At 39.7% G+C, this 27,329-nt stretch overlaps 1 protein-coding gene across 11 annotated transcripts in view; it reads right to left on the bottom strand.

Moving 5' to 3' along the window:
- The window catches only part of SYT16 (synaptotagmin 16), a 251,577-nt gene that overhangs the window by 121,412 nt on the left and 102,836 nt on the right, over nt 1–27,329 (bottom strand). For 10 of the 11 annotated variants that reach the window (XM_067028373.1, XM_067028374.1, XM_067028377.1 and 7 more), the window contains one exon: nt 21,328–21,507. In XM_067028373.1, the coding sequence (XP_066884474.1) occupies nt 21,328–21,507 (180 nt within the window). Of the gene's footprint in view, nt 1–3,507; nt 3,618–21,327; nt 21,508–27,329 lie in introns of those variants that run through there. The other variant, XM_067028372.1, reaches the window with a different exon arrangement.

Below are 27,329 nucleotides of genomic sequence, written 5' to 3' on the forward strand. Positions count from 1 at the left end.
GGGGGGGGGGGGGGGGGGGGGGGGGGGGGGTCCCCCGGGGCAGTCCCCTAAAGGCCTCCAGCGCTAGGTGTCAACTCTTTAATTGCTGAAGTACTAGCTGTGAGGAGGTCTGGGAGGTGAAACAGGACAGTGGGAGGGGTCTCAGATCAATGGCTATTTATCAAGAGCTTGGAACTATTTCAATATTTGCACAACTCACAGGGCCCTACCTTTTGTCCTAACTGAATGTCCAGCTGTGTGTGAGCTGTGCCCGCTAATACCGCCCCACAGTGGGAACTCAGCCGTTCCTCACCACTCCTCACTCTGAAGTTCTATTTACCCATGACACTAAAACTAAGCATTTTCCAAAGTGACTGTGCTCTTTCCTGACCTCTGTTTGCTCTGCCCAAGGTGCCTTCTCTTCCTACCCTGCCTGGTAAATACTTACTTATTCTTTAAAATGAAACGATTATGGCAACTCTTTATCTGTAATCAAAGGTGTGGCCTCAGAGTGCTTTGAATGTGCCTTTATGATATAAGGTTTTACTTGTGATAATTATTGGTCAATCTTTCTCTTCCAATGGACTCTGAGACCATAAGTGCTGGGACTGGGTTTATACTTTATAACTCCAGAACCCACACAGGGTAGGGACACTGTAAGAGTTTGTTGAATGAATGAATGAAAATTACTAATGAAAAATTTTAAAGCTAAGTAGCCCTAATTCCTCTGTTTTTCTTCATCTGTAAAGTAGATGACCTCTAACAGTTCCTTTCCACTTTAAAACCCAAGAATTTACCAGTGTGGGGCAAAAAGCATTTTAATACTGAGGCTGGATGTAGTATTCAGCAGTAAGTCACCTTTTCAGGGACTGGTTCTTTACTTTTGCCAATAACCATTGTCAGATGATCTCAGAGTGATTGGAAAGAGACCAAATCTCAGTCTATATGTGAAAGGTTGTCCAGTTGTTATATTCCAAAATAGTAAGACAAAAGGGCATCTACAACTAGAATCTGAAAAATTACCAAGTTAGCAACACCAGAGAACTTTCATTCTATATTAAAGCAGTCTGAAGCCAAAAGGGCTAAGAGCTGGCAGAGTAACCAGAGATAGCTTTGCTGCATAGGTAAATTTCAACTTAATTGGTGGAACATGCCAAGTGTAATACCAGTTATATACCTGGTATCCCTGTTTTCTAAGTGGTAAGAAAGCCCCCAACACTAAGTTGATTCTGGTGCTCTAATAAAATTTTTTTAATAAAAAATAAAACTACATGAGAAAGAAAGAAGAAAAGATGGTCTAGGTCCCCAGATTAGAAGAGAAAATACATATACAGTCTGTGGTAGCTGAGAGGGATCATTATTTGAATAGTTGATGAATTTTCATTAGTATGAGAAGTATAAAACAAAACAACAAGAAACATGTGTACATGTGTGTTTAACATACAAGCTCCTACCACACACATGACAAGGGCCTCTCAAAATACTCAGAATAAACTATCAATCTAATAAAGAATTAGTAACAACTGATAAAGATGAAAGGAAAGCCACTGATAAATTCCTAGCGGCGGCTATATTTCTTTAAATTTTGTTTTAATTAGAATTACATTTTAATTATAAAAGTGTTCAATTAAGTTCATTTCAAACACAGGAAATGACTGAACAGTAAACATTAAAGAGTTCTGCTTATGCGTAGGGAAAAACTATCAAATTCCTGAGCCATATGCTTTCTCACATATTTTGATCGTCCTGACCACGGGTAATTGTGAACAGAAAAGAAGTGTGCCATCCCCAGAATAACAGTGCTCATGGTCTTTTAAAGGCTGTTAGGTAGTCTTTCTGAACTCACTTCCTATCTGAAGACAGATGCTTGGCTGGAAGAAGAGAGTGATGACCTAAGAAGGAAACCAGCTTCTAGGAGCTATGCCTTAAAAATCTATGTTATTTTGGTGAAATCTCAAGTGGAAGCCTGTAAGCATGTGAGGTTTTTAAAGGACTATCAGCTCCTGGAGAGAGTCAGATACATTCTGAGAGAAAAGAAAATCTCTCCAATGATATGGCCCCCAGGTAACCAAACCCCAAATCAAAATCTTATACAAGTTCATCTACTGAAGTGTGTTAATGTTTAGCATTTTTGAAAGCAATCACTTTGGAAAATCTACTCTCCTTATTCTCTACCAAGAACTGTAGGGCAATCATAAGTAAAAGTCAAGAATATTGGGCTTGGGCTTCCCTGGTGGCGCAGTGGTTGAGAATCCACCTGCCGATGCAGGAGACATGGGTTCGTGCCCCGGTCCGGGAGGATCCCACATGCCGTGGAGCGGCTGGGCCCGTGAGCCATGGCCGCTGAGCCTGCGCGTCCGGAGCCTGTGCTCCGCAACGGGAGAGGCCACAACAGTGAGAGGCCCGCATACCGCAAAAAAAAAGGAAAAAAAAAAAAAGAATATTGGGCTTATGTAAAGTGCCTTCTGGCAGCCATTATTTAACTTCCTTGTGTCATCTGTTAGATGTGGGTTATTTATTAGGGTTCCCTGGAGTAGTGATGAGGCTAATTAAGTCTATAATTTTTAGGACAATTATCATGCCTTTAGGAGAAAGGCATTTTGCATTACCTAGCATGAACAAGAAGGCTTAGAAAGATGAATAATACATGGAGTCAAAATAAGAACTATAAAATGGGCTGCAAGCCATCTTTAACATGATTCCAAAGAGTCTACAGGTGTTTTCTGTTAAGAGCAAATTTGTTATGTGGGTAGGAAAATGTGCCATTGAGATGAAATATCTTTTGTAGCATTTGTCCAAAATGTGTTCTAAATGCTGGAATCTTAACAAATATAAAAATGGACTACTGAAGACTCTTGATGTTAGCAATATGAATATAATACAGCCATATTGTCAATGCTGAGGAATGGGAAATCCAACCGACCCTTCACCACTGGGCTTCCAGGGGGCAATTAGCATAAAGCAAAATATGAAACTGCCCTCTAATTGAAATATACTTTGGTCAGTAGACACTGAGAAAAATGAGTCAGTGTGAAAAAAATTAGCAATGGCTTTGGAATCACAAAAAACAAGGTTTAGTGTTGGATCTTCCCTCAATTATGGCACAGCACGGGGCCAATCAGGTTACCTGGGTACACCTAAATGTCTTGATCTGTAACATGGAGAACACTACCCCCTGCCTTGCAATTCACTATGGAAATTAGACTGCACAATGTTTCTAAAGCACTTGGAACAGAGCCCAGTACGTAACAGGCGCTCAATATCATTTATTCATTACTAAACTCAAATTTGTGACATTTTAAAAGGTAAAAGTATATTAAACTTATAATCTTTTCCCTGATGTGGTAAGACCTCAGAAAAAAGATACTATAATTATAACTAACATTTGCCAAACACTTCACAGTATGCAATGCTTTTTGACAACTTATATGAATTAAAAACTCTTTGTGAAGAATTTTAGCCTTCCTAGGTCGCAGTTGAAAAAACTGAGGCTCAGAAAGAGTAAGTGATTTGCCCCAAGGGTCATACCTATAATAAAGAGTGGGGCTGATATTCCAACTCTCCTTTGTTGAATTCCAAATTCTTGCTTTAACTGCTATTCCACATCTTCACAAAACGCCAACAAGACAGTGAAGACACTAGAAATAAAAAATATGGCACCCCTATGATCATAGAAGCACTATTTACAATAGCCTATACATGGAAACAACCTAAAAGTCCATAGAAACCACCTAAATGTCCATCGACAGATGAATGGATAAAGAATATGTGGTACATATATAAAATGAATACTACTCATTCATAAAAAAAATGAAATAATGCCATTTGCAGCAACATGGATGTAGCTAGAGACTATCATACTAAGTGAAGTAAGTCAGAAGAGAAAGACAAATACCATATGATATCACTCATATGTGGAATCTAAAATATGACACAGGGCTTCCCTGGTGGCGCAGTGGTTGACAATCTGCCTGCCGATGCAGGGGACACGGGTTCGTGCCCCAGTCCAGGAAGATCTCACAGGCCGCGGAGCGGCTAGGCCCGTGAGCCATGGCCGCTGAGCCTGCAAGTCTGGAGCCTGTGCTCCGCAACGGGAGAGGCCACAACAATGAGAGGCCCGCATACCGCAAAAAATAAAAAATTAAAAAAATATATGACACAAATGAACTTACCTATGAAACAGAAACAGACTCTCAGACATAGAGACAGACTTGTGGTTGCCAAGGGGATAGAGGCCAGTGGAGGGAAGGACTGGAGTTTGGGGTTAGTAGATGCAAACCATTATATATAGAATGGATAAACAACAAGATCCTACTGTATAGCACAGGGAGATCCTGTATAGCACAGGATATATTCAATATCCTGTAATAAACCATAATGGCAGCTGCACAGCACAGGGAGATCAGCTTGGTGCTTTGTGCCCACCTAGAGGGGTGAGATAGGGAGGGTGGGAGGGAGACACAAGAGGGAGGGGATATGGGGATATGTGTATATGTATAGCGGATTCACTTTGTTATACAGCAGAAACTAACACACCACTGTAAAGCAATTATACTCCAATAAAGATGTTAACAAAAAAGAATATGAAAAAGAATGTATGCATATGTATGACTGACTGAATCACTTTGCTATACACCAGAAACTAACACAACATTGTAAATCAACTATACTTCAACAAAATAAAATAAAAATTTTTAACTGTAACGTATTTTCCTAATAAGTAGTCAATGTGGTGTTCATATCCAGGTTTGCAGGACTCCAGGGTCTATTCTCATCCCGTTTCCACTCCACCTTGGCTACCTATTCCACTAATGAAACTCTTCTAAAAATAAAAATTTTTGCAATATTTCAAAATAAATATGATAAAGTAAAAAAAATTACTTTTCCAAAGTAAGTGTAATAAAGTAAGAAAAATTCTAAACTACTACCTAAGTCAAGAAAGACTTATTTTAACCTTCTTTTTTTTATGGCTGTGTTGGGTCTTCATTGCTGCTCGTGGGCTTTCTCTAGTTGCAGTGAATGGGGGCTACTCTTTGTTGCAGTGCATGGGCTTCTCATTGTGGTGGCTTCTCCTGTTGGAGAGCACAGGCTCTAGGCACACGGGCTTCAGTAGTTGTGGTTTGCGGGCTCTAGAGCGCAGGCTCAGTAGTTGTGGCACACACGCTTAGTTGCTCTGTGGCATGTGGAATCTTCCCCGACCAGGGCTCGAACCCGTGTTCCCTGCATTGGCAGGCGGATTCTTAACCACTGCGCCACCAGGGAAGTCGCCAGAAAACATTTTAAAATCTATTTTTCAAACTCCATGCAACAGAAAGCTTTGTATATGATCATGATGATCTCAAAAAGACTTGGGTTGACCCAACAAGAATTTTTAATTGCTCAAGGTTTTTGCCACTGTAACAATAACATCTTTTAAATATGCTCCAGGGGCTTCCCTGGTGGCACAGTGTTTGAGAACCCGCCTGCCAATGCAGGGCACACGGGTTCAAGCCCTGGTCTGGGAAGATCCCAGATCCCACATACCGCAGATCAATTAAGCCCATGCCCCACAACTACTGAGCCCGTGCTCTAGAACCCGTGAGCCACAACTACTGAGCCCGTGTGCTACAACTACTGAAGCCCACACACCTAGAGCCTGTGCTCCACAACAAGAGAAGCCACCGCAATGAGAACCCCATGCACCACAACGAAGCGCAGCCCCCGCTACCCGCAACTAGAGAAAGCCTGCGTGCAGCAACGAAGACCCAACACAGCCGAAAGTAAATAAATAAATTAAATTAATTTTTTAAAAAGAGAAATGCCTTTATTAAAAAAAATAATAGTCTCCAAATTTCATAAGCCCAATGAGTATTTTGGAATATCTATTATATCCTAGGCAGAGATGTAAATATGCTTCACAAATACTCAGTGGTTATATAAACACATAAGTTCTTCAGCATTTCCAGAGGGACAGTTTAATGTGGCTTTAATAATACAATTTTCTTAATAGATTGTCACTGCTCTTGCCCAGAAACCCATTTTCAGACACACCTATAATATTTTTATTGAGAATTTAAGAATGAATTATATTTGATTAATATTTACCTTTTTAAAGACCCAACCATAATGAGGAAGAATCTCATTTTGCATTATCCTAGCTAATGTGATCACAATTAACTCCCGACAAGAATGTACCTGTGTTCCAAAGCCACTGGCACAGATCAACTGGCCCCAAATAAAGGAGATTCTGAAATCTCAAATAACATACACAGTACAAAGGAATGTAATTAGAAGGTAACGTAGGGCTTCCCTGGTGGCGCAGCGGTTGAGAATCCGCCTGCCGATGCAGGAGACACGGGTTCGTGCCCCGGTCCGGGAAGATCCCACATGCCGCGAAGCGGCTGGGCCCGTGAGCCATGGCCGCTGAGCCTGCGCGTCCGGAGCCTGTGCTCCGCAACGGGAGAGGCCACAACAGTGAGAGGCCCACGTATCGCAAAAAAAAAAAAAAAAAAGGTAACGTAACAAAATTGAGGAAGGCAAAATGTAGGCACAACTAACAGGAATTACTCTCAGACTATGAGATTTATCAGATTATTTATTTTTGTCCCAAGAGATAGAAATATCATTCGTACCTCTTGAAAATGCACTAGGCTCAAAGATTAAGGGAAAATTATGGAAGTGAGGTAATTGCAGCCCTCTAGAGATATATTAAGCAATACTGTAAATATCAGCAATCATTTAGTATTTGTTAATTTTTTTCATTAATTATAGAAGTAATACCAGCTTTACGAAAATTTGTTTTCAAAAAGAGGGGAAGATAATGTATAAACCCTTCACCTTAACCCAACACTCATTATTTTTGTGTATTTCTTCCGTAATATTTCTTTGTAATTTACATAGAATGGTAATCATATTACATAGGAACCTAACAGTTCTCTTTTCTCCTATTTTTCATCTAGACTTCATCACCAAGGCCTACCCATTCTTTCATCTCTTGAATCTACCTGCCTTCTCCCACCTGCACAGGTAATACCCAAATCCAAGTCACCATTATTTCCCAGCTGAACCACTTCAACAGCCTCTTAAGTGACTCCTTGCATTCTCTCCTACCTGCCCCCCACCCAAAGCCCCCACAGAACTTAGAAGGCTATATGCATGGTTTGACATCTTGTCTGTAACCACTCTCTATTTGCTATTTTTTAGCATCTCACCACCTCCTTTCAGCATCTTACTTCACCAGGCTCCTCCCGCTGGCTGAGAAAGCTCTCCTCCCTCTAGGCTTCCCTCCCTTCTCCCCTAAAGCCCATTCATCTCCTTTCAGGACTTAGCTTACACTTTGCTTTTCAGAATGCTTTGCTTGACAACCAACCCCCATAATCCAGACTCAATTTTATGTCTGGATTCTCTTCTAGTACTTCTTCTTCCTTCTTCTTATTAATACATTGTAATTGTAGCTTATTAATAACTTACGTAATTATTTCTTTTAACAGCTGCCTTCCTCATTAAACTAGAAGCTACATGAAATCAGGTCGTGTGTTCATTTTTTTCTTTGCCCTGTTGCCAGCATCCAGTCAAGTGACTACCATAGAATAGGTAGTTTCGAATCAATAGTTTCAAATGTCTAAATACACACACAAGACAGTATTATATCCTACTTCTTTTTTTTTTTTTTTTTTTTTTTTTTTTTTTTTTTTTTTTTTTTTTTTTTTTTTTTTTTTTTTTTTTTTTGCGGTATGCGGGCCTCTCACTGTTGTGGCCTCTCCCGTTGCGGAGCACAGGCTCCGGACGCGCAGGCTCAGCGGCCATGGCTCACGGGCCTAGCTGCTCCACGGCACGTGGGATCTTCCCGGACCAGGGCACGAACCCGTGTCTCCTGCATCGGCAGGCGGATTCTCAACCACTGCGCCACCAGGGAAGCCCTATCCTACTTCTTTCATTTAACATTTTAAGGCATTTTGCATATTTTTACAGGGTTTGTGTTTACCATTTTTAATGATTCAACATTTTAAAAACGAAATTTTCCATTAAAACCTGAATACCTTTTCCCAAATTCAAACCTATGAAAGTACTTATTTTTATAACAATATGTAATCTTTTACATCTCAAGAAAAAAATATCCAGTATTCTCCATCAGAATGAGAATGCAGTTAAATTATATTAATTCAGACATCATAAGTTCAACAGGAGCTAGGGTAAACCTTACTTCTGTATTTTCTATTAAAGTAAAAGTTAAAAGTAAACTGGCTAATAAACAAAATCACCATCATCGTCACCCTCATCATCAAAATATTTCAGGGGACTATTTACGTTAGTTCTTCTTATTTTTTTCATTAAGCGGTTAGGAGAAGGGCCTAATGGTTTTCTTTTCTAATCACGTCCCAGGTCGTCCTCAGGCTGCTGGTCCACTGACACACATCGAACAGCAAGGTTTTACTGAGGTATGATTTACGGGTCATAAGATTCACCTTTTCTGAACATACCCATTCTAATCATAAACAGTTCAATACTTTTTAGTAAATTTATCAAACTGTGCAACCGTCATTATAACCCAGTGTCAGAACATTTTCATTACCCCAGCAAGATCTCTAATGACCACGTACAGTTAATCTCCATTCCCACCTCCAGCCCCAGGCAACCACAAATCCACCATCTATCTTTATAATTTGTCTTTCCTGGGCATTCCATATAAATGGAATCATACAATAAAGAAAAAGATTATGAGAGACAGTGGAAATAACACTAAAATAGATATGAGACACCATCAGCCAGTTCCACTTCTGCAACTGTCTATGATCTCGGGAAAGATGTTTAATTCCTTAGACTCCCATTTCCTCACAGGCAAAATGATAGAATTGTACTTGGAAAGTTGTCAGTATTCCTTGCAGATAACATTCTAAATCAGCATCCTGGGGGGCTCCTCTTTGCCACCTTCCTTTCGACTTTGTACTACTGTTGTCATCCAACACACATGAAATTCATTTTGCTTCAAACATAACTATGACACAGACATCACAAATTCAAGACTCTAGCAACCACATCAAGCATAATATATTATAGAAGGCACTCAAGAAGTATTTATTGAATTAAACTGAACTGAATTTGGTTGGCCTCCACTAATTAAATTTGCTTAATCCTATAAAATCTAGGAATGGTTTTTATAAGTTTCAAACTATTTGCAAAATGTTGGATGAATAAGCTTTTTTCCTGGAGACGATGTTCCTATCTTTTTTAGAATCTCAAAAGGGTCCCTTTATCCTCACTGCCATTTCTATAAATAGCACAGATTGGTGAGATTAGTCTGTCTCTGAAAGACACCCTGCCACCAACAATTAGGAGGGTCGAAAGGAGGGTGGCAAAGGAGAGCTGCCCAGGATGCTGATTTAGAGTGTTATCTGCAAGTTTTCATCTGGTTCCCACGATGTTTGTGATAAGGGAAATAGGAATCTTTCATCTAATGAGATTTTCATTTATAGCCAGAAAACCATTCCAGCACAAATTATTAATCCATTGCACATGTTTCTGCTAGGTCCTGGGACATGGCCTCACGTTCTTATTTATATTGGCCCCCTTCTATGAATGAACCCATCAATACTCTTTAAGTTGGAACTCAACCTAGATCGATGCTAACAAATGTTCAATATTTTTCCTTATGTTTTCCCTTCATTTGTTTACACAAGCTACAAACTAAGCAGGCAGTAATATTGTTCATTACTAAAATGACAACTGCTACACATTTTATCTCCTTCGTTAGTGGTTATCAAAACAAGGTCTCCTGGGGTCCTCGATAACTGGGCTCTTAGAATAGTAATGCTGATAACATGAGAATGTCAATACTTCTGTGTCTGGCAAACATTAATAATCAGATCCCCATGGGATCCCATCAAAAGCAGCAGCCTTAATGGCATCTTTGTGGCTGCAAACTTAAGTAGGTTAGGTGGGTGGTGCATGATGTCTCTCAGGTCTGCCCAGCCAAAGTGGCCCCAATCAAAGAACACTTGAAAACATTCCTTTTACATTTCCCTTACCACCGGCAGGGAATTTCACATAAGAAATGGGAACACTGTTTTCTAAGCATAATAATGGATTCAAACATTCTTAACTAATTCTACATACACATGGGACCTATTTTATAACATTATATATAGTTATACAGACTGTATCTATTCAGTTAAACCAAAATATTAGGTATATTTCTATTTTAAGCCAAAAATGCCTGTCTTTTCCTTTTTTCTTCTCTTTCTTTTTTAATCCTTCCAATTTCTCACTAAAAGATGTGAAAGTTTGCTTGCTGAGGAATAACAAATACCTCTGCGGTCTTCTGTTAGCACAGCTCAGTTCAACTAGGATTTACTACCATCACCCATAATGAATGGGATACTACTTTCTAGTAGCAAAATACTAACATTTCATTCCAAAAAGCATACTAGTATAAATATGAGTCCCGCAATAGAGCAGCTAATGGAAAGGAACATCCTCCAACTGATATAGAAAATGATGTTTCACACTGGTGTCCCATTTCTAAATAGTCCCAAACAAAATACACATTTGGGGGCGGGGGGATTCTAAATGGAACTCTTGCTCTAAAATGTTTTAAAACTAATACCAGTTAGGTCTTTGACTATAAAGCCTACCCATGGGATAAACAAAAATTTGAAAGGACTCTGACACCTTTCCAACACAGAATGATGACCTAGGAAGTACATCTTTAATAAGCATTACTTGTTAAGGGGCAGAAGAGTGATGGAGAGATTTGGGAAGATCAAAGACCAATTTAGGGCTTCCCTGGTGGCGCAGTGGTTGAGAGTCCGCCTGCCGATGCAGGGGACACGGGTTCGTGCCCCGGTCCGGGAAGATCCCACATGCCGCGGAGCGGCTGGGCCGGTGAGCTATGGCCGCTGAGCCTGCGCGTCTGGAGCCTGTGCTCCGCGACGGGAGAGGCCACAGCAATGAGAGGCCCGCATACCGCAAAAAAATTAAAAAAAAAAAAAAGACCAACTTAACGACAACAACAAAAGCAGCTTTCTGCTTAAGAGTCCCAGTAAGACACTGAGAGCTTCATCATACTTTCCACAATATGCCTTACAATGCCATGATTTGTATTTTGCTTCAAGATAATTTAAAAAGAAACATTCAAAGAGTTAATGCTCTAACAGTAAGGTTTTCTCCACCACCCTCTCTCTCATCAAGTGGCCCACACTTTTATAGAATGACAACTATAAATTACCACTCTGTGGTCAATGCTCACTAGAGAAAAGCAAAACAGAAAAGCAGTTTTTAAGCAGATGGCAATTTCATTCTATAAAACTGACATTAATTTTTCCTAAGTATTAAGAACTGTTTTGAGAATCCAGAGTATAGAAACTAAGAAAATAAGATTCAAAATGTTTTTGGAATTCCTAAGTTCACACATTTCAAATAGTACCTGTCACCTTATCATTAAACCTCAATCATAAAGCCTCTATAATATAAGCTTGCAATTATTATTGGAGATTTTGTGAATAAGGTATTTGCTCCTTTGAGTTTTAGAGGAATACAGACATTTTAATGGAACTGTATAACCATAGACATGCCCTTTCTTTTACCTTAATCTGTCAGACTAAGAAAAATGAGATTTTTAAGCCTGTTACTCCAATAACTAGTTTAGAACTGATTACTCAAATAGCTAGTTAAGCACATACTTGTAGACACCCACTTCAATATAGAAACAGTGACCTGTGTTACTGTTGTACACAAACAACAATCCTTTTCCTTGCTGCCCACTCATCAGCTGATTTTTTTTTTAATTTAAGGCATGTGTCTCTTTAAAGTATAATGAACCTTGCTGACAAGAGAAGCACAAAAACCTAGTATCCTCTGATAAATCTAACTCATAGCACTATGTGTCTCTGGAAGATATCACAGGGAGATCAACTGCTGTTATACCATTCTTTAGCATGTGCAGACCAACGTACAAGCTTTGAACTTACAAGTAATTTCCTCATCCATAAGTGAAAATGACATGTTCATCTCCAATACATCAAAATCCCTCAAAGCGGGCTTCCCTGGTGGCGCAGTGGTTGGGAGTCCGCCTGCCAATGCAGGGGGACACGGGTTCCTGCCCCAGTCTGGGAGGATCCCACATGCCACGGAGCAGCTGGGCCTGTGAGCCATGGCCGCTGAGCCTGCGAGTCCAGAGCCTGTGCTCCGCAGCGGGAGAGGCCACAACAGTGAGAGGCCCGCGTACCGGAAAAAAAAAAAAAAAAAACCTCAAAGCTACCCATAAAGTTGATGAGATAGTTTCACTAGCTCCAGCAAAAGTACGTGTGATTAACACCTCCTCAGATCATCCTGGGGACCCATGCTGAAGGAGTGAAGAAAGAATTTCAATCCACCAAGCAATCAACACTTAGTGGGTGCTTCTACATAGACTATCAAGGTTTACTGAGATCTACCCAGAACTCAGTCATAAGATTCCATACTATGGCAATTCCAAATACAAAAGGCTCAGAGTTTCTGCCAAAAATTGACTCCACACTATATATGTTTTATATATATATATATATATATATATATATATATATATATACACACACACAATATACACATACATGCATGCATACATACACACACACACACACCTATATGTTATAGTGTCACTGGGAAGGTGAAAAATCATTAAGGGAATTCTCTGCAGTAATTTGTACTGTAGAGAGAGCTTCGGATTTGTTTTTATTAATATCCTAGCATCACAGAAGAAGCTCAAATGCTACAAGAAGAATCTGTTTCTAAGGTAACTCACTAGGCACCCTCATGTAAATAGCTCAGAAAATAGAGCTGCTCAAATTCTGACTGTAAATGTGCCCAGATCCATCGAAGGACTTTTAGTATCTTCCCAACCTTCAATCTAATGTCTCCCATCTCCAGCAATCAGCTAGCTGTGTAACATGTTCATTTGCTGGGTCAAACTCTTGAGCAGGGGAAGATAACCCATCATCTAAGTTGCAAGAAAACAAACAGTAAAGGATGGTAAACTTAAAGGAACAGATCCATTCCCTCTTGAGCAAGGCAGTGGAGACAATAGGGTATAATTTAGAAACAAATTGTCCTTGTTAATAATTGTTGAAGCTGGGTGATGGGCACATGGGGTTCATTATACCATTTTCTCTCTATTTTCCTGTAAGTTTGAAATTTTCCATAATAAAAAGGTGATTTTTTAAAATGAAGATCTCTTCCCAGCCTCCCTACCATAATACACTGAAGGAAACAAGAATTCAAACAAAGATGTTAAGTAAGTTCCTGTGATGGTTAATTTTATGTGTCAACTTGTATGGGCCACAGTGCCCAAACATTACTCTGGATATCTCTGTGAGGGTGTTTTTTATGGATGAGCTTAACAATTAAAACAGTGGACTTTGTTTAAAGCAGATTTCCTTCCATAATATGGGTGGGCCAAATCCAATCAGTTGAAGACCTTAACAGAGAGTGACCTGCCCTGAGCAAGAAGGAAACCTGCCAGTAGACGACCTTCAGACTTCAACTGCAACATTAGCTTTTTCCTGTGTCTCTAGCCTATCAGCCCACCCTGCAGATTTGGGACTTGCCAACCTCCATAATATAATAAGCTAATTTGTAAAAGACATAAAAAAACAGAACAAATACAATGTAGTTGTGTGTGTATCTTTCTCTACCCAGCAACAAGCAAGATGTGATCAACCCTATCTAAGGTCAATCTCTCCATCCTGTCAGTTAGTCTTCCTTTTAGGCCCTTATAGCATTTATAACAATCTATAATTTTTTTGCCACTTTACTTTCAGTTTTGTTTTTCTGTCATATCCAAAAGTGGAATTTCCGAGACAGTAGGGACTACATCTCTCTTTTTCATTTTATTTCCAGGACTTAGCACACTGGGTAGCATAACATAGACTCCTAATAAATAATACTGAATGGATGAATGAATATTCTCAAACCAGTCATTTTCAACTGTGTCCTTTGGAATTTGTACCCATCAAACAGGGTTCAATCAGTCATACTTTGACAGGTTCACTGAGAGTATTCTCAATTATTTGTGTCTTAATCAAGTCACCGAAACGAGTAACTAGACACCACAATGAGATATACCAAGGCTTATCCTGATGTTCAAACTTCTACAGCTCCTTACAGCTTTTCATCTCATGTATTAGGTTGAACCATATGAAACTTCCAACCTACAGAAACAGTAATTTCAAAGAGTTCAACCTAATATAACACATACTTAGAGAAATACATAATGCAAATGAAAGCATTAAAATCAGAAGAGAAGATACTTTCAATTTAAACTGTTAACAAGTAGATTTCCCACTCTAGGTGTCACCCTCGAAGTTGGGTCTTGTTTTGCTTAAGCCTCATTGGGGAAGGGTGACAAGAAGTAAAGAGCGGCTATTCCATTTATTCCACTATTTCAGGACAAAAAAGTATAATGAGGGGGGATGGTGGGAGGGGCTGAAGATTTCAACTTTCTAAAGATAGTTAATTCATAACTCTAAAACGAATTATTTTACAATCCAAAAGTTTACAAATCGTATCAAAAGCATTTCAGTGGCATTTACAGGTTTTAATCATCCTATCAGAAAAAAAAAAGGGGGGGGCTAGGGGAATAGCCTTTTTTTAATTCTAAAATATTTGATTCATTTAAAATTCATCTGAGCAGTCCAAGAGCAAAACCACCACACAGACCTGCAGGTGAAGAAGACCAGACTCTAGGTTCAGAAAATACAACATTAATGACAGCAACCAAAACCTCCCAGAAAAAATGAATTGTATTGCTTTTATATTATCCTTTAAGACACCTTTTTCAGCCTATATTTAATTCCTCAATCATACTAAACATGAGGTATAAAGAAGGTGACACTGGTTATTTACAACTGTAGGATGGGTACATGGCTAAATGTCCTTCTCAATCTTAAGGAGCCCAAAATAATAGTAATAATAATAATAAAAGCAACCATATCTGCTATCCAGTACTGTATGTATATATATATTTACATCTGTTTCAGATCCTGATTCATACCATTTTGTAAAATTTGTCATTGCTCTTTCCTATTTGGGCATAAAAGGAAAATGGAATATAGTCACAATCATTCAGAAAACCCTGGAAGTTACAAAGATGGGGCAGCCAAATTCTTCTGTTTTGGTCCAATTCACTAAAAATTTGTAAAACTCAGAATCTTGAATATAAATTAGAGGTGTTTGTAATTTGACAACTTTGAATAATCTTATAAAGTAGGCACTTTTCCTAAATAACTTTTCCTTATTTAAATCCCTGTGCAAAAGTAATCTGCTAATAGTGCCATGGTGTATATGCGGTGGTAGGGAGGGAAAGCACATGAAGGAAAAAGCTTGCCTGCTGACCAAGGTAGAACTGAAATGAACCAGTCAAGGAGGGAAATAGGTGGGGAACCACTGGATGGATACTTTGTGGGCAGAAGCAAAGGTGGATTGGGCCAGCGTTAACACTGTTCAAGAGCTACCCTCCCCGACCTGAAACAGGAAGTTAGCGATAAACCCACCCCTTCCATCCGTGGCACTCCACCCTGGCCATGCCTTTAAATCACCTGGTATTCTTTTAAAAACTATACAGGTTGCCTTACCACTGTCACTCCCTATTCTGACATAATTCGTTGCAGTGGGATTGAGCACTGGTATTTTTTAAAAGCTTCCCAAGATTGAGATCCAGTGTAGTTCAACAGGGCTCACGTTTGGAAAGCACTCTGACTGCTGATTACAGTCTATACCATAAATATCTGACAAGCTTTTGTTATCTCTCTTTGAAAGAATCATTCTAACCCCAGATGGGGAGTGTGAAATACCACTGTTCAAGGAAAATGGAGAAAGAAGAATCTTGTATCCAATTCTTCATCAACTCTCCTAATTTGGAGTGACTGAACATCACTCCCAGGTGATGTTTCCACCTCCTCTCCCTCTATAATGGGCTGAACGGTGGTCCCCAAAAAGGTATGTCCATGTCCTAATCCCTGGAACCTGTGAATGGTGGAAGGGTATTTGCAGATGTGATTAAGGATCTTGAGAAGATCTTCCTAGATTATCAGGGTGAGACCTAAATCCAATGACAAGTGGCGGAGAGAGGACAGACACTGACAAGAGGGCAGCAATGTGAAGATGGAGGCAGAGATTGAAGTGATTCAGCCACAAGCCCAAGAATGCCGAGGATGGTCGGCAGCCACCTGAAGCTGGGAGAGTGTGTGGACCCACTGACATCTTGATTTCAGACTTCTGGTCTCCAGAACTGTGTGGAAAATCAATTTATGTTCTTTTAAGACACGAAGTTTGTGGTAGTTTGTACGGCAGCCACAGGAAACCGAACCATCCCCCAAACCCTTCCTTTCCCTTGATTTTCTCCCATCCCAGACGTTCAAAAGCATGAAACAGTGACTTGAGTGGGGAAGATCAGATGGGCAGAAAAGTAGTGCAATTAAGACCTTGGCCTCTGACATTAGGCAGTTTTGGGATACGAGTCCCAGCTTTGCCACTTAATAGCTTGGGGAAAAAATTCCTCTCTCGAAGACTCAGTTGCCTCATCTATAACATGGAGATGATACTAGTACCTGCCTACTGACTTGTGTAGTGGGAAGGTTGTACCTGAACATCTTCTGACCTAAATGCAGAACTGAAATAAAAAGTATCTGACAACAGCAGCCATCATGGCCCAAGCAGAAGGAACTGGGGCAGGTCAGAGCCCCAGCTGGACCAGAAGCTAAACATTCAGTTGTAGGTGAAGAGGTGGGAGTGGTCTTGAGGAGGAACCAGTCGGCTGGGCCTTTGAACCAACTGGTGGGGAGAAATTGTCACATGTGGACCACCTCACTCCCGAGCTCCAGCTGACACAGCTGACTGCTGAGCCCTGGCTGAGCACCAGCTCTTCCTAAATGTACAAAAGCTGTCGCCATGCTGTCTCACTATGCTCTTGTCTCTCTCTGCCAACACACCCCCTCCCGTGCTCTGTGTTGAGACACTAAACTTCAACTTGGCCCCTCAAAGTCATCTGGTCAGTTTCACTTGGGATAAGTAAGCAGGTTGGAGGATTTGCACTCCCACCCCACGCTCCTAACTCACTGAGAGCAATGGGCATAGCTGTAAGCATACTTACCGTGGTGTGCCCTTCCTCCCTGCTGGCTCCCTGACCTCCAGAGGAGTCCGCCTCTGCCTCTACAGCCTTCCTCGAGAACGGTCCAGACCTGCAGTACCTCTGGTGATTCTTCCAGGGCAAGACAAGTACATAATTTGAAGACCCAGTGCAAAATGAAAGTGGAAGGACCCCTGTTCAAAAACCCTTAAGAATTTCAAGAAGGCAACAGCAGAGCACTAACCCAAGAGGCAGGCTTCGGGTGGCGTGCTCCCCAACCTCTGTTACAGGCCCACCCTCCCACAAGGTGTGACAACTCCCTGGCAGGAGTGCTCCCTGGTAGTGCTCTTATTCCCCTGCTGTCTTCTCCCCACAGGGTCATGCAGAAACTTCAAAACCCTTGTGTGACATGAGCTGCTCACCTGAAGAACTGCTCAGGGAGTCTTTTCCAGATCTCTCTCCTCCCGTTCCCACTAGCGTGTCCTGCCCCTGCAGCCACGAGAGGCCCACACGAGACACATATGAGGCAGTCTCCTGCCACCCTTTGGAAGGGGATGCACATGGCACTCTGCTTTCTACCTCTTCCTCAGGCCATGTTGGACTCAGATCTTCTCACCACAACCACTGCGACCCCACCCCACATCTGCCACCCTTCTCAGGGTCCAGGCAACTCTCTAGCCCTCCAAACCTCTTTCCCTGTGGTCCTTCCAAGCCACGGGCTGCCCTTTCCAGTGGTGGAAAGCCTTTCTTCTTCCCCTCCCTGCCTGGGAGGAAACACCCTCCTGTCACATCCTCCATCCTTTCTACCCTGTGCCTTTGAAAATGAAGCTCTTTGCTCCAACTTCTAAATGTTGCCTTTGATACATAAAGAAAGCTTTTGAGGGGGGAAAAAAAAAACAAAAAACAAAATTCTTCTCCCTCTTTCAAAGCTAAGCTTCTTTTAAAACTATGATTTCACCATGGGATTTTTATTCTTAATCAATTTTTTATCTCAACGCTGAACAATGGCTTCTTTGTGGCAAGTCATATCCACCCTTCCCCCCAAAGCAATCACTACCAACAAACAACACAAGTACCTTGCATTAAGAAGTCAAATAATCCATGTAACAGACTTAGCAGCTGTATGGCCATAGTAAATCCTAAATAAATGATAGCCACTAATTATCATTATCTAATTATTATTATTGCCTATGTTATTAGGAAGAAACTGTTTCAGTTTCTTTCTCCCCTTACCCACATCCAGATTAAATGATATAGGTAAATTCTTTGAACTCTGAAAAAATAGCCAAAAAGGCAAGGTATTTTTGTGAGGTAAATTATTTTGCACAGTGGGTTCAGAAAATAAATTGTCACGCCTGCCTCTCTGATATTACCACACAAAAGAAAAGAATTCTTTTATTCCTCAGAACCTCACATGTATATTAGATTATAATGATTAGGTTGCTGATATTCAGCCATTTTTTGATCTATTCAAATGGCAATTTCATATGGCTCAGTCTCAGAGTAGGATGGTCTAGTTGCTTTTAATCATTTTCATTAGACCTCTTTCATTCACAGACTGAGACCCAGAGAAGAAATTGCTACGGTAACCCTAAGGATCAAAAAGGATTGCACAATAGCAATTGGGAGAAGAACCTAGTCCAGACTTATCCGTTTGCAAGTGAGGACTTAAGACCCAGAGAGGTGAGGTGAGCTTCCCAAAATATCACAGCCAATTAGTGGCAAAACTAAGCTCTGGTTGTCTTCACTGTGCTTCTTTCCACCACGCCAGGCTGCCTTCCTCCCTTCTCTACATTTGTCAAAATATGTTAAGAACATCCCAACTTCACTGAGAAGTCAGGGCTCTGAGGATGATAATTAAGGCAAACATCAAAAGTTAGATAAAATCTGGGCTAGAAGCACATTTTTCAAAGACTCTTGATCAATGATAATTAAGCTTCTAAAGGAGAAATGTCAAAATGAAGGTGTTTGCTTAGACATTATAATTTGCAGATTCTCCTGATTAAACTATTTTTAAAGCTCCTTCATATGATCCCACTCTAAGTTTGAGACATGGATTTCAGTGTTTCTTGAGCTAACAGCTTCTGGTCCATGTTTTATTGTAATTGTTTCAACATTATCTTCAAACCTCAACTTATTTGCAAGTATAATTCATAATTGTCTCTAAATTACTCAGATAACATGTCAAACAAGACAAAAAGAAAAATATCTTAAATAGCTCTAACCTTAGTTCTTTGTACCCATTATAGTTCGAAAAGGAGAAAACCACCAACTTTAATCTCCCAATTTAAGTAATGAATACAATGTGTTCATGTGTGATGTCATTCCTAAAGCCACTATTGTGACTGGAATTTTGTTAATACTACACAGCTATGGTTAAAGTTCTATTAGGACTTTTATCATAGGCACCATGCTGGTATCTTTACAAAATTAATTCATTTAATCTAGGACAACCCTGTAAGGGATGTATTGATAACCCCAATGTACTGATAAGGAAACACATTTAGAACAGTTCCATAATTTGCCTCGGTCACACAACAAGTGACAGTCAGCTGCTGAAAGGAGAAAAGTAGAATCACTATGAACCCTACCTTCGTATCACCCCATGACCAAACAGAAGTCTATGCATCCTGCTCACCTGTGTCCCAGCTGAGACAATAGTGGCTAAACCATTAGTAAGTCCCAGATTTCACATAACAAATTCCATTCTATTTTCAGAAGATAAGCCATATGTCCCAAGTGGAGTTCAAAAAAGAAGGCCACTGCAACAGTAGCAATGCCAAATCAACTGCCAGAACTGCAATTTACACCCCTCCCATTATTCTCTCCTATGGTGATTTTAAAATACCTCACACAGTCTTTGATCTGTTTCCTTAAAAAGTGGAACCTAATCCCCCTTCCCTTGAACATAGGCTGTACTGAGTAAATGACTAGAATGTGGTAGAAAGTGACACTGTATGCAGACTAGGTCATTTAAAAAAAAAAAATCAACTGTGGCTTCCTCTTGCTCTCCTCTCTTAGATCATTCATTCTGGGGGAAGCCAGCTGTCATGTGATAAACACACTCAAGCAGCTCTGTAGAGGGTTCACACAGGAACTAAAGCCTTCTGCCATCCTGTAAGTGAGTCAATCAGCCCCAATCAAGCCTTCAGATGACTGCAGCTGACATTGCAGCCTCATGAAAAACCCTGATCTGTAACTACCCAACTAAGCTAGTCCCATATACATGAACTTTGGAAACTGTGAGATAATAAATATTTGGTGTGGGGTAATCTGTTAAAGCAATAGATAATTAATACACATTTATTCCAAAATTGTGCCTTTCCTTATATCCAAGCAAAAAAGTTAAAAGATGGCTACCTAAGGTGCCATATCAATAAGCCAAATATTCTCCTTGGTACAGGCTGGCTCACCCAGAATATGCCCAGGAGGTGGGATGACTAAGGGGTGTTTTCCTCAAGGCCTTGCCCCTGCTCAGAAAAGTAATGTTAAGACGGTCCCTCCACCAGTTCCGTCATGCACCACACATGGGGAATGGGAAAGGAGGGTAAGACTCAGACTGATTAAAAAAAAAAAAAAAAGCAAAGTTGTTACCTGTAAGATAAGAGCTCTGTCTTTAAACGTCCAGCTTCTGTGTGATGATAATCATCACTCTGTGATAACATCCTGTATCACAAAGTTCTACCCTTTAGCAGTTGAAAATAGAATGTGTCCTTTAAGAGCATGAAGCCAATTATTTCTTTCAGTATGTTATTTTCCCCCATCAAATTGAAAGAAGTCAGTAACTGATGTAGTAGATTCAGTGAACTTAAAGAGTAAAAACCTCCTGTTGGAAAAGTGACTGTTGCCCTATGAGGTGGGGAGTGGCCCTGAGCACTGAAAATCTCAAAAACAGCTAACTGAAGTGAAATGTCAACACTGTTCCAGCATAATGAGACCAAAACACATCAAGGCTCTTGTCAATAAAAATCCAGTTTTTTCCTTCGAGCATTAGTCAGAGGGAAACTCAACACAGACATCTAAACAGCTAAGAAGATGGGAAGTGGTGGTCAGCCTTTTCCCATCTGCTCTTTGGACACTGAAGAGAGCATCACTTTCCTAAAGCTAATGTATTCTTCAGTAATGCCCATTCATCGTGTCCACCACAGCAGCTGCTAAACAGCTCATGTGTGATTTCTTAATGGGGTCTATCCTGAAATCGTGACATTCTTTCCCTGACCCAAACCACAGCAAGATGCCAAGCTCAGGAGACTGTGAAGCATGATGCTTACCCAGCCCTTCATGGATCCCAGTCTTGTCTTTAGAGTGCTTTCTCTTCCCTTGTTGGTCCAGGCATGGAAGGCTTCCTGTGGTTTCGAAACACAGCTTCTTGTTGATGAAGAGGAAGAGGACAACCAGAAGAACAAGAAAGACCCCAACTGCAGACAAGAAGCTGATGGCTTCAGGAGGGACTGGCAAGAGAACGCAAAGGAAAAAATATCACCAAGTGAACCAACTTTTAGTCCCAACAGCTGATCAAAGTTATTTGGAATCTTTACATTTATTAACTAGAGTGGCAGATACTCTACAAGTCCTGACCTGCTGGCATCCCCAGAACTGTGTACAGGGGAAAGGAAAAGGACTATTGCCAGGTACATCCTGCTAGTCTGGTTCCTAGATGACAGACCTCCATACCTTTGCACACGTGGCTTCTTCTACCTGGTATATAACTCCTCTGGCCCCTATCCTCGGCCTAATATTCAACTTCAAGCGTGCAAGCTAATAGAGAGATATCAGTCAAATGGGTTGAGCTGGAAATGGTTAACCACTGTTATAAAAGCAAGTGTTTTAAAAATACAAATGCCTAAAGCTTAAAAAATAATCACCCGAGACAAAGTTTCAGACATACATTTATCAATATGAGCAATTGGAGGAAAGTCATTTCCTGGATACAGTTTTGCAAATTCATCTAAGCAATACATGACAATGATGATTATCGGTGGAGACAAGAAAATTCCTAATTTGTGCCATCCATATAATAAATTAAAATTATATTTTGACTGCTAATTTTTTGGAATTTTGGAAGATGAAATTCCATCTTCCTCTGTTCCCCCCCATCAAAAAAAATCCTGAGTTTTAAAGAACCCTGGTTAAGTGTTACCCAGTATACTTTACAGGGTCCCAGCCATTGCGTTCAGCTATGAGGTACATATAACACATAGGCCAGAGCTCGTTCCAGGCTGAGGGAAGATTCCTCCAAGGAAATGACATTTGAATTAAGACAATATTCCATAAACAAATCAAAAAATCAAGCTGTGTAAAGGAATCAATCACAAAGCAAGTGTCAGCACACTATTGTAAAACAATTATACTCCAATAAAGATGTTAAAAAAAAAAAAAAAAAAAAACAAAGCAAGTGTCAGTAAGAGTTATTCAAGGCAGTTGGGTATATGCAAAAGCTTATGAAAATGAGTCTACTAAGAGCACCTTTAATCCTTGGGCAGGGTTAATATGTGAATTAATAATATGAAGGGATAATATTCACCTCATCCTACCATCCAGATAAACAGAGAAAGGATAAATCAAACCAGTCCCAACCCTATGAAAAGATAAAGAAAATAAATGGCATTGCCTCACTGAATTAATCTGGTGGCAAGCCAGGGAAAGAACAAACAAAAAATACCAGGCAAGATAATAGCTTTGTAATCTGCAAAATGATAATAAGCACCTGCTTATCAAAGTCAACATATATTGTGAAAATAAAGTATGCACAGATTGATCATTCCCTCGGCCACCAGAGGCAGCACAGGTAGCAGTGTTTACTGGTATGGACTCAACAGTCACACAGCCCGGGAGGAAATCACATTCTACCACTTATTATCTTTGTGGCCTTGGGCAAATTATTTACCCTCTCTGTGTTTCAGTTTCCTAAGCAATAAAAGGATATAATAAATATAACTACATTAAAGACTAAATGAGCTAACACAGGGAAAATAAGCTGTGTACCTAGCACATACAGTGTTCTCAAATAGGAATAACCATCTTCCTCAATATCACCATTATCATCTTTACAGAGCTTTTAAAATACCCCGGAGTAGTCAAACATGAGATGGATGTGCTGCTTTGTACACAGGCTGTGCTCCAGCACCCACTGCCTCCCTTTCATCAAAACAATTATCTCAGAGGGATGGGGAAGGGATAAAGTAGGAGTTTGAGATTAGCAGATACAAACTACTACATATAAAATAGATAAACAACAAGGTCCTACTATATAGCACAAAGAACTATATTCAATAGACTGTAATAAACCAAAATGGAAGAGAATATGAAAAAGAATATGTGTGTGTATATATATATATATAAATGTATGTATAACTGGATCACTTTGCTGTACACCAGAAACTAACACAACATTGTAAATCAACTATACTTCAATTAAAAAATAAATTATCTCAGGAATTCCCTGGTGGTCCAACGGTTAGGACTCCACCCTTCCACTGCAGCAGGCACGGGTTCGATCTCTGATCGGGGAACTAAGACCCCGCAAGCTGTGCAGGGCGGCCAAAAAAAAAATTATCTCTATCTCCCCCCCATTCTTGTATTTTCAGCTGCTTCTCTTAGTAGATACAACATCATGCTCACCTGTATGAAAAATGCACCAAGTATCTCCCATCCTTTAAAAGACCCTCCTCACCACCATATGTTCTCTTCATCCATAGCCTTCTCTTTCCCCCTTCACAACCAACCATCTTCAGAGTACCCTATACTTACCTCCACTTTCTTATCTCCAAAGCCTCTAGCTTTGAGATTCCTTTACAGATTCCCACTGACCTCCAGGCGCCCAGCCTTACCTCTTCAAATCCTTTCTCCACAAAGTAGCCAGAGAAATCCTTCTGAAATTAAGTCTGATTTGTTCAACTGCCCTCCTAAAGCCCTCTGCAGTGGGTTGAATTATGGCCCCCAAAAGAGATATCCACCCTGAATCTCAGAATGTGACCTTATTTAAAGGTCTTTGCGATGTAATTAGGGTAGAATCTTCAGATGAAATTTTCCAGGATTGGGTGGGCCCTAAATTCAATGAAAAGTACCCCTAAAAGACACTGAAAAGGAGAAGACACAGAGAGAAGAAAACCATGTGAAGACGGGAGCACAGACTGTAGTTGTGAAGCCACCAACTGAAGAATGCCAAGGGTTGCCAGCAGCCGCCAGGAGAAGGCCCTGGAAGAGATTCTCCCTCAGAGAATCCAGAGGGACCAACCCTGCCAACACCTTGATTTTGGACTTCTGGTCTCCAAAACTGTGAGAGAATATATTTGTTGTCTTAAGCTGTCAAGTGTGTGGTAATTTGTCATGGTAACCCTAGGAAACTAATTTACCCTCCAATGGCTTCCCATTAATTACCCATAGGGCAAAACCTGAATTCCTTAACTTGGTTTACAAAGCCTTTTATGACCTAGCTGCTGATTCCAGCCTTTATCACTCATCGCTCCCCAGCATCAAACTCTTTGTTGCCAGTATATTCATCTATTTCTGGTTCCCCAAACACAGCTTACCTCCAGACCTTTGGAGAAGCTATTTCAAACCCATGGGACAACTGCTCACCCTCTACTGTCTAACTCTGATACTATACTTGCTCTGAAAGCCTTTCTTGTTCCTCTTGACCAGGGTGGATGCTTCTACTATGTGTTCCCATCCACTGAGACCTCAATAGCTTTTTCAAGAGTTTTCAAATGTTAAATTTTCAACTTCATATGAACATGGACTTTGCCTCAGTTACCCACTGTACTCTCAGCAGCTAGCATAGGAGAGTCACTCAATACATATTTGATGCTTGAATAAATGTTGGACTCTTCTATGCCACAACATGTTGATAAATGAAAACTTCTGGAAAGAAAATATATACCTCAAGCGGGTCAGTAACACTAATAATACAGGATATGATTTACGTAAGATCTGGGCTTAGGTAAAAAAGGGTTCATCTATCGTCCATAAGCAGAAACATTTGTACCTAATAATGCCATTCATTAAGGAAACTAAATCTTGATTTTTGAATAAGCTATATTTTTCCATTATAAAGCAACACGAGGCTTATTACATAAAATCTGAAAAATATAGAAAAAGGTGAAGACAACCACTCAAGACTTTGGGTACTTTCTTCCAGTCATTTTGACTGTTGGGCAAATACTAAATTGTCTGTATTGATTTTACCTTTATTGACTTATATTTTTATTAAATAAAAAACTTCTATTATTTTTAGAGACTTAAAGAAAAAATAAATAATTCATGCATGTAGTAAAGTATTTTGAAAATACTGGAAAATGTTTTTTAAAAAAAAGATCATGTTGAATCTCACCACCTATCACTGTTTTCTCTTACAATTTTTTTCTTAACTATTTTTACCAAAATTGAGATACTATCTTACATGCTGATATTAATGCATTTAATATAAAAACATTCACAGATTCCAGATTGAAGACAATATAAAGAGATTCAATATGATCTCCAAAGATACAAGAAAGAATGGGGGGAAGCCCTTGTGTTGTTCAAAATAACTCTACTTTTTGTAGATGAAAATATTTTTGTTAGTTAATAATTCTTGTAGCAGCGACTAAACTATGGGTGGGTATAAAATTCCTAGGTAGGTACCAATATTTTTTTCTCCTCAAAATTGCCTAGACATCACTCCATTACCTTTTAATCTTTAATGTTTCATGAATGAGTGTGATGCTGCAGTTAACTTTTTGTTATTGTATGGGCAACAGAATTTTTTGGTCTAGAATTTTTCCTTTTAACACAAAAAAATTGACAGAATGTACCATTTTTGGGGATCTTTTGTTGATTTTTTCCTGGAACGTAGTCTTTTCACCAACATATCCATGGCTTTTTTAAAGCTTGGAACAATTTTCTTCGATTATGTCTTCAGTAATTTCTTCTATGCCAACTGTTCTTGTTTCTATCTTAAACTGGGGTACTATTTCTTCAGTTACCAATTTATAGGTTTTTTTCTTCTGCATTCTAGCAGATCTTCTTAAATATGGCCTACACTTTTCACTCAACTAAATAGGTGAAAGTGTGTTGTTAATTACTACACCCATTGTCACAACTGTAAACTGAATATCTGAGTCAGTGGCAGACAGTGGGGGAAGATAATGTCTTTTGAGTTGGATGGTGGAGAACACTAGGAATAAGTACAAATGTAGCTAAAGCCGAGAGAAGACTTAGTTCAGCAAGTGTGGTTATTTCATCAGAGTTCGTGTTCCTCTCAGAATGTATCAATCAATTCTAATTTCATCTTTTTCTATGTATTTATGGGTACTTAGCTGGAAGTCTGAAGAGGTGCATGAGAGGCTGCTAACCAAATGCTACATTAAACTATAGGTTAGCGTATGTACTTTCTACATGAGTAGAGCATCATAGAAATGACTTAGAAGTTGGCAGTGACCCCAGATTTTTAAGAATTGCTTAACCAGGGTTGCACACAAACTGTCCTCTTTAAAAATTGTTTAAAATGACAAACATGACCTAGCAATTCCACGTCTAAGTATATATCCAAGAGAACTGAAAACATACATTCACACAAAAACCTGTGCATGAATGGTCAGAACATTATTCATAGTAGCCAAAAACTGGAAATAGCCCAAATGTCCATCAACTGATAAATGGATAAACAGAATGTGGTATATCCATACAATGGAATACTACTCCACAGAAAGAAAAATGAAGTACTGATACATGCTGTAATACGGATGAAACTTAAAAACATCATGCTAAGTGAAAAACGTCAGACACAAAAGGCCACATATTGTGTGATCTCACTTATATGAAATGTCCAATAGGCAAATCCACAGAGACAGAAGGTATATTAATTGTTCCCAGAAGCTGAGGGGTGCGTGGGGGGATGAGGAGTGACTGCAAATGGGTATTGGGTGGTGTTTTGGTTTTTTTTTTAGGTAATAAAATTATTCTGGAAGGAGATGGTGATGATGCTTGTGCAATTCTCTGAATATACTAAAAACCAGTGACTTGTACACTTTAAGAGGTGTGAATTTTATGGAATATAAATTTCATCTCAAAAAGATGCTTAAATTCCAAACAGCTTTTAGTAAAGACTGGAAAGAAATATGAGAAAAATTATAATAGTTTTCTTATATTTGGTTTGGAAGTGATTTTCTTCATGTTTAAATATTCTGTAATTTTATTACTCAATATTTAGAATTAAAAATAAAGTTTAAATATTGTAGATTATGAGACTTGTCATCAGCACAGCTCTAGCATCTATGTGTAACACTGAACA

The sequence above is a fragment of the Kogia breviceps genome, chromosome 3 (genome assembly GCF_026419965.1).
Source record: "Kogia breviceps isolate mKogBre1 chromosome 3, mKogBre1 haplotype 1, whole genome shotgun sequence".
In the NCBI taxonomy this organism is placed as follows: domain Eukaryota; kingdom Metazoa; phylum Chordata; class Mammalia; order Artiodactyla; family Physeteridae; genus Kogia; species Kogia breviceps.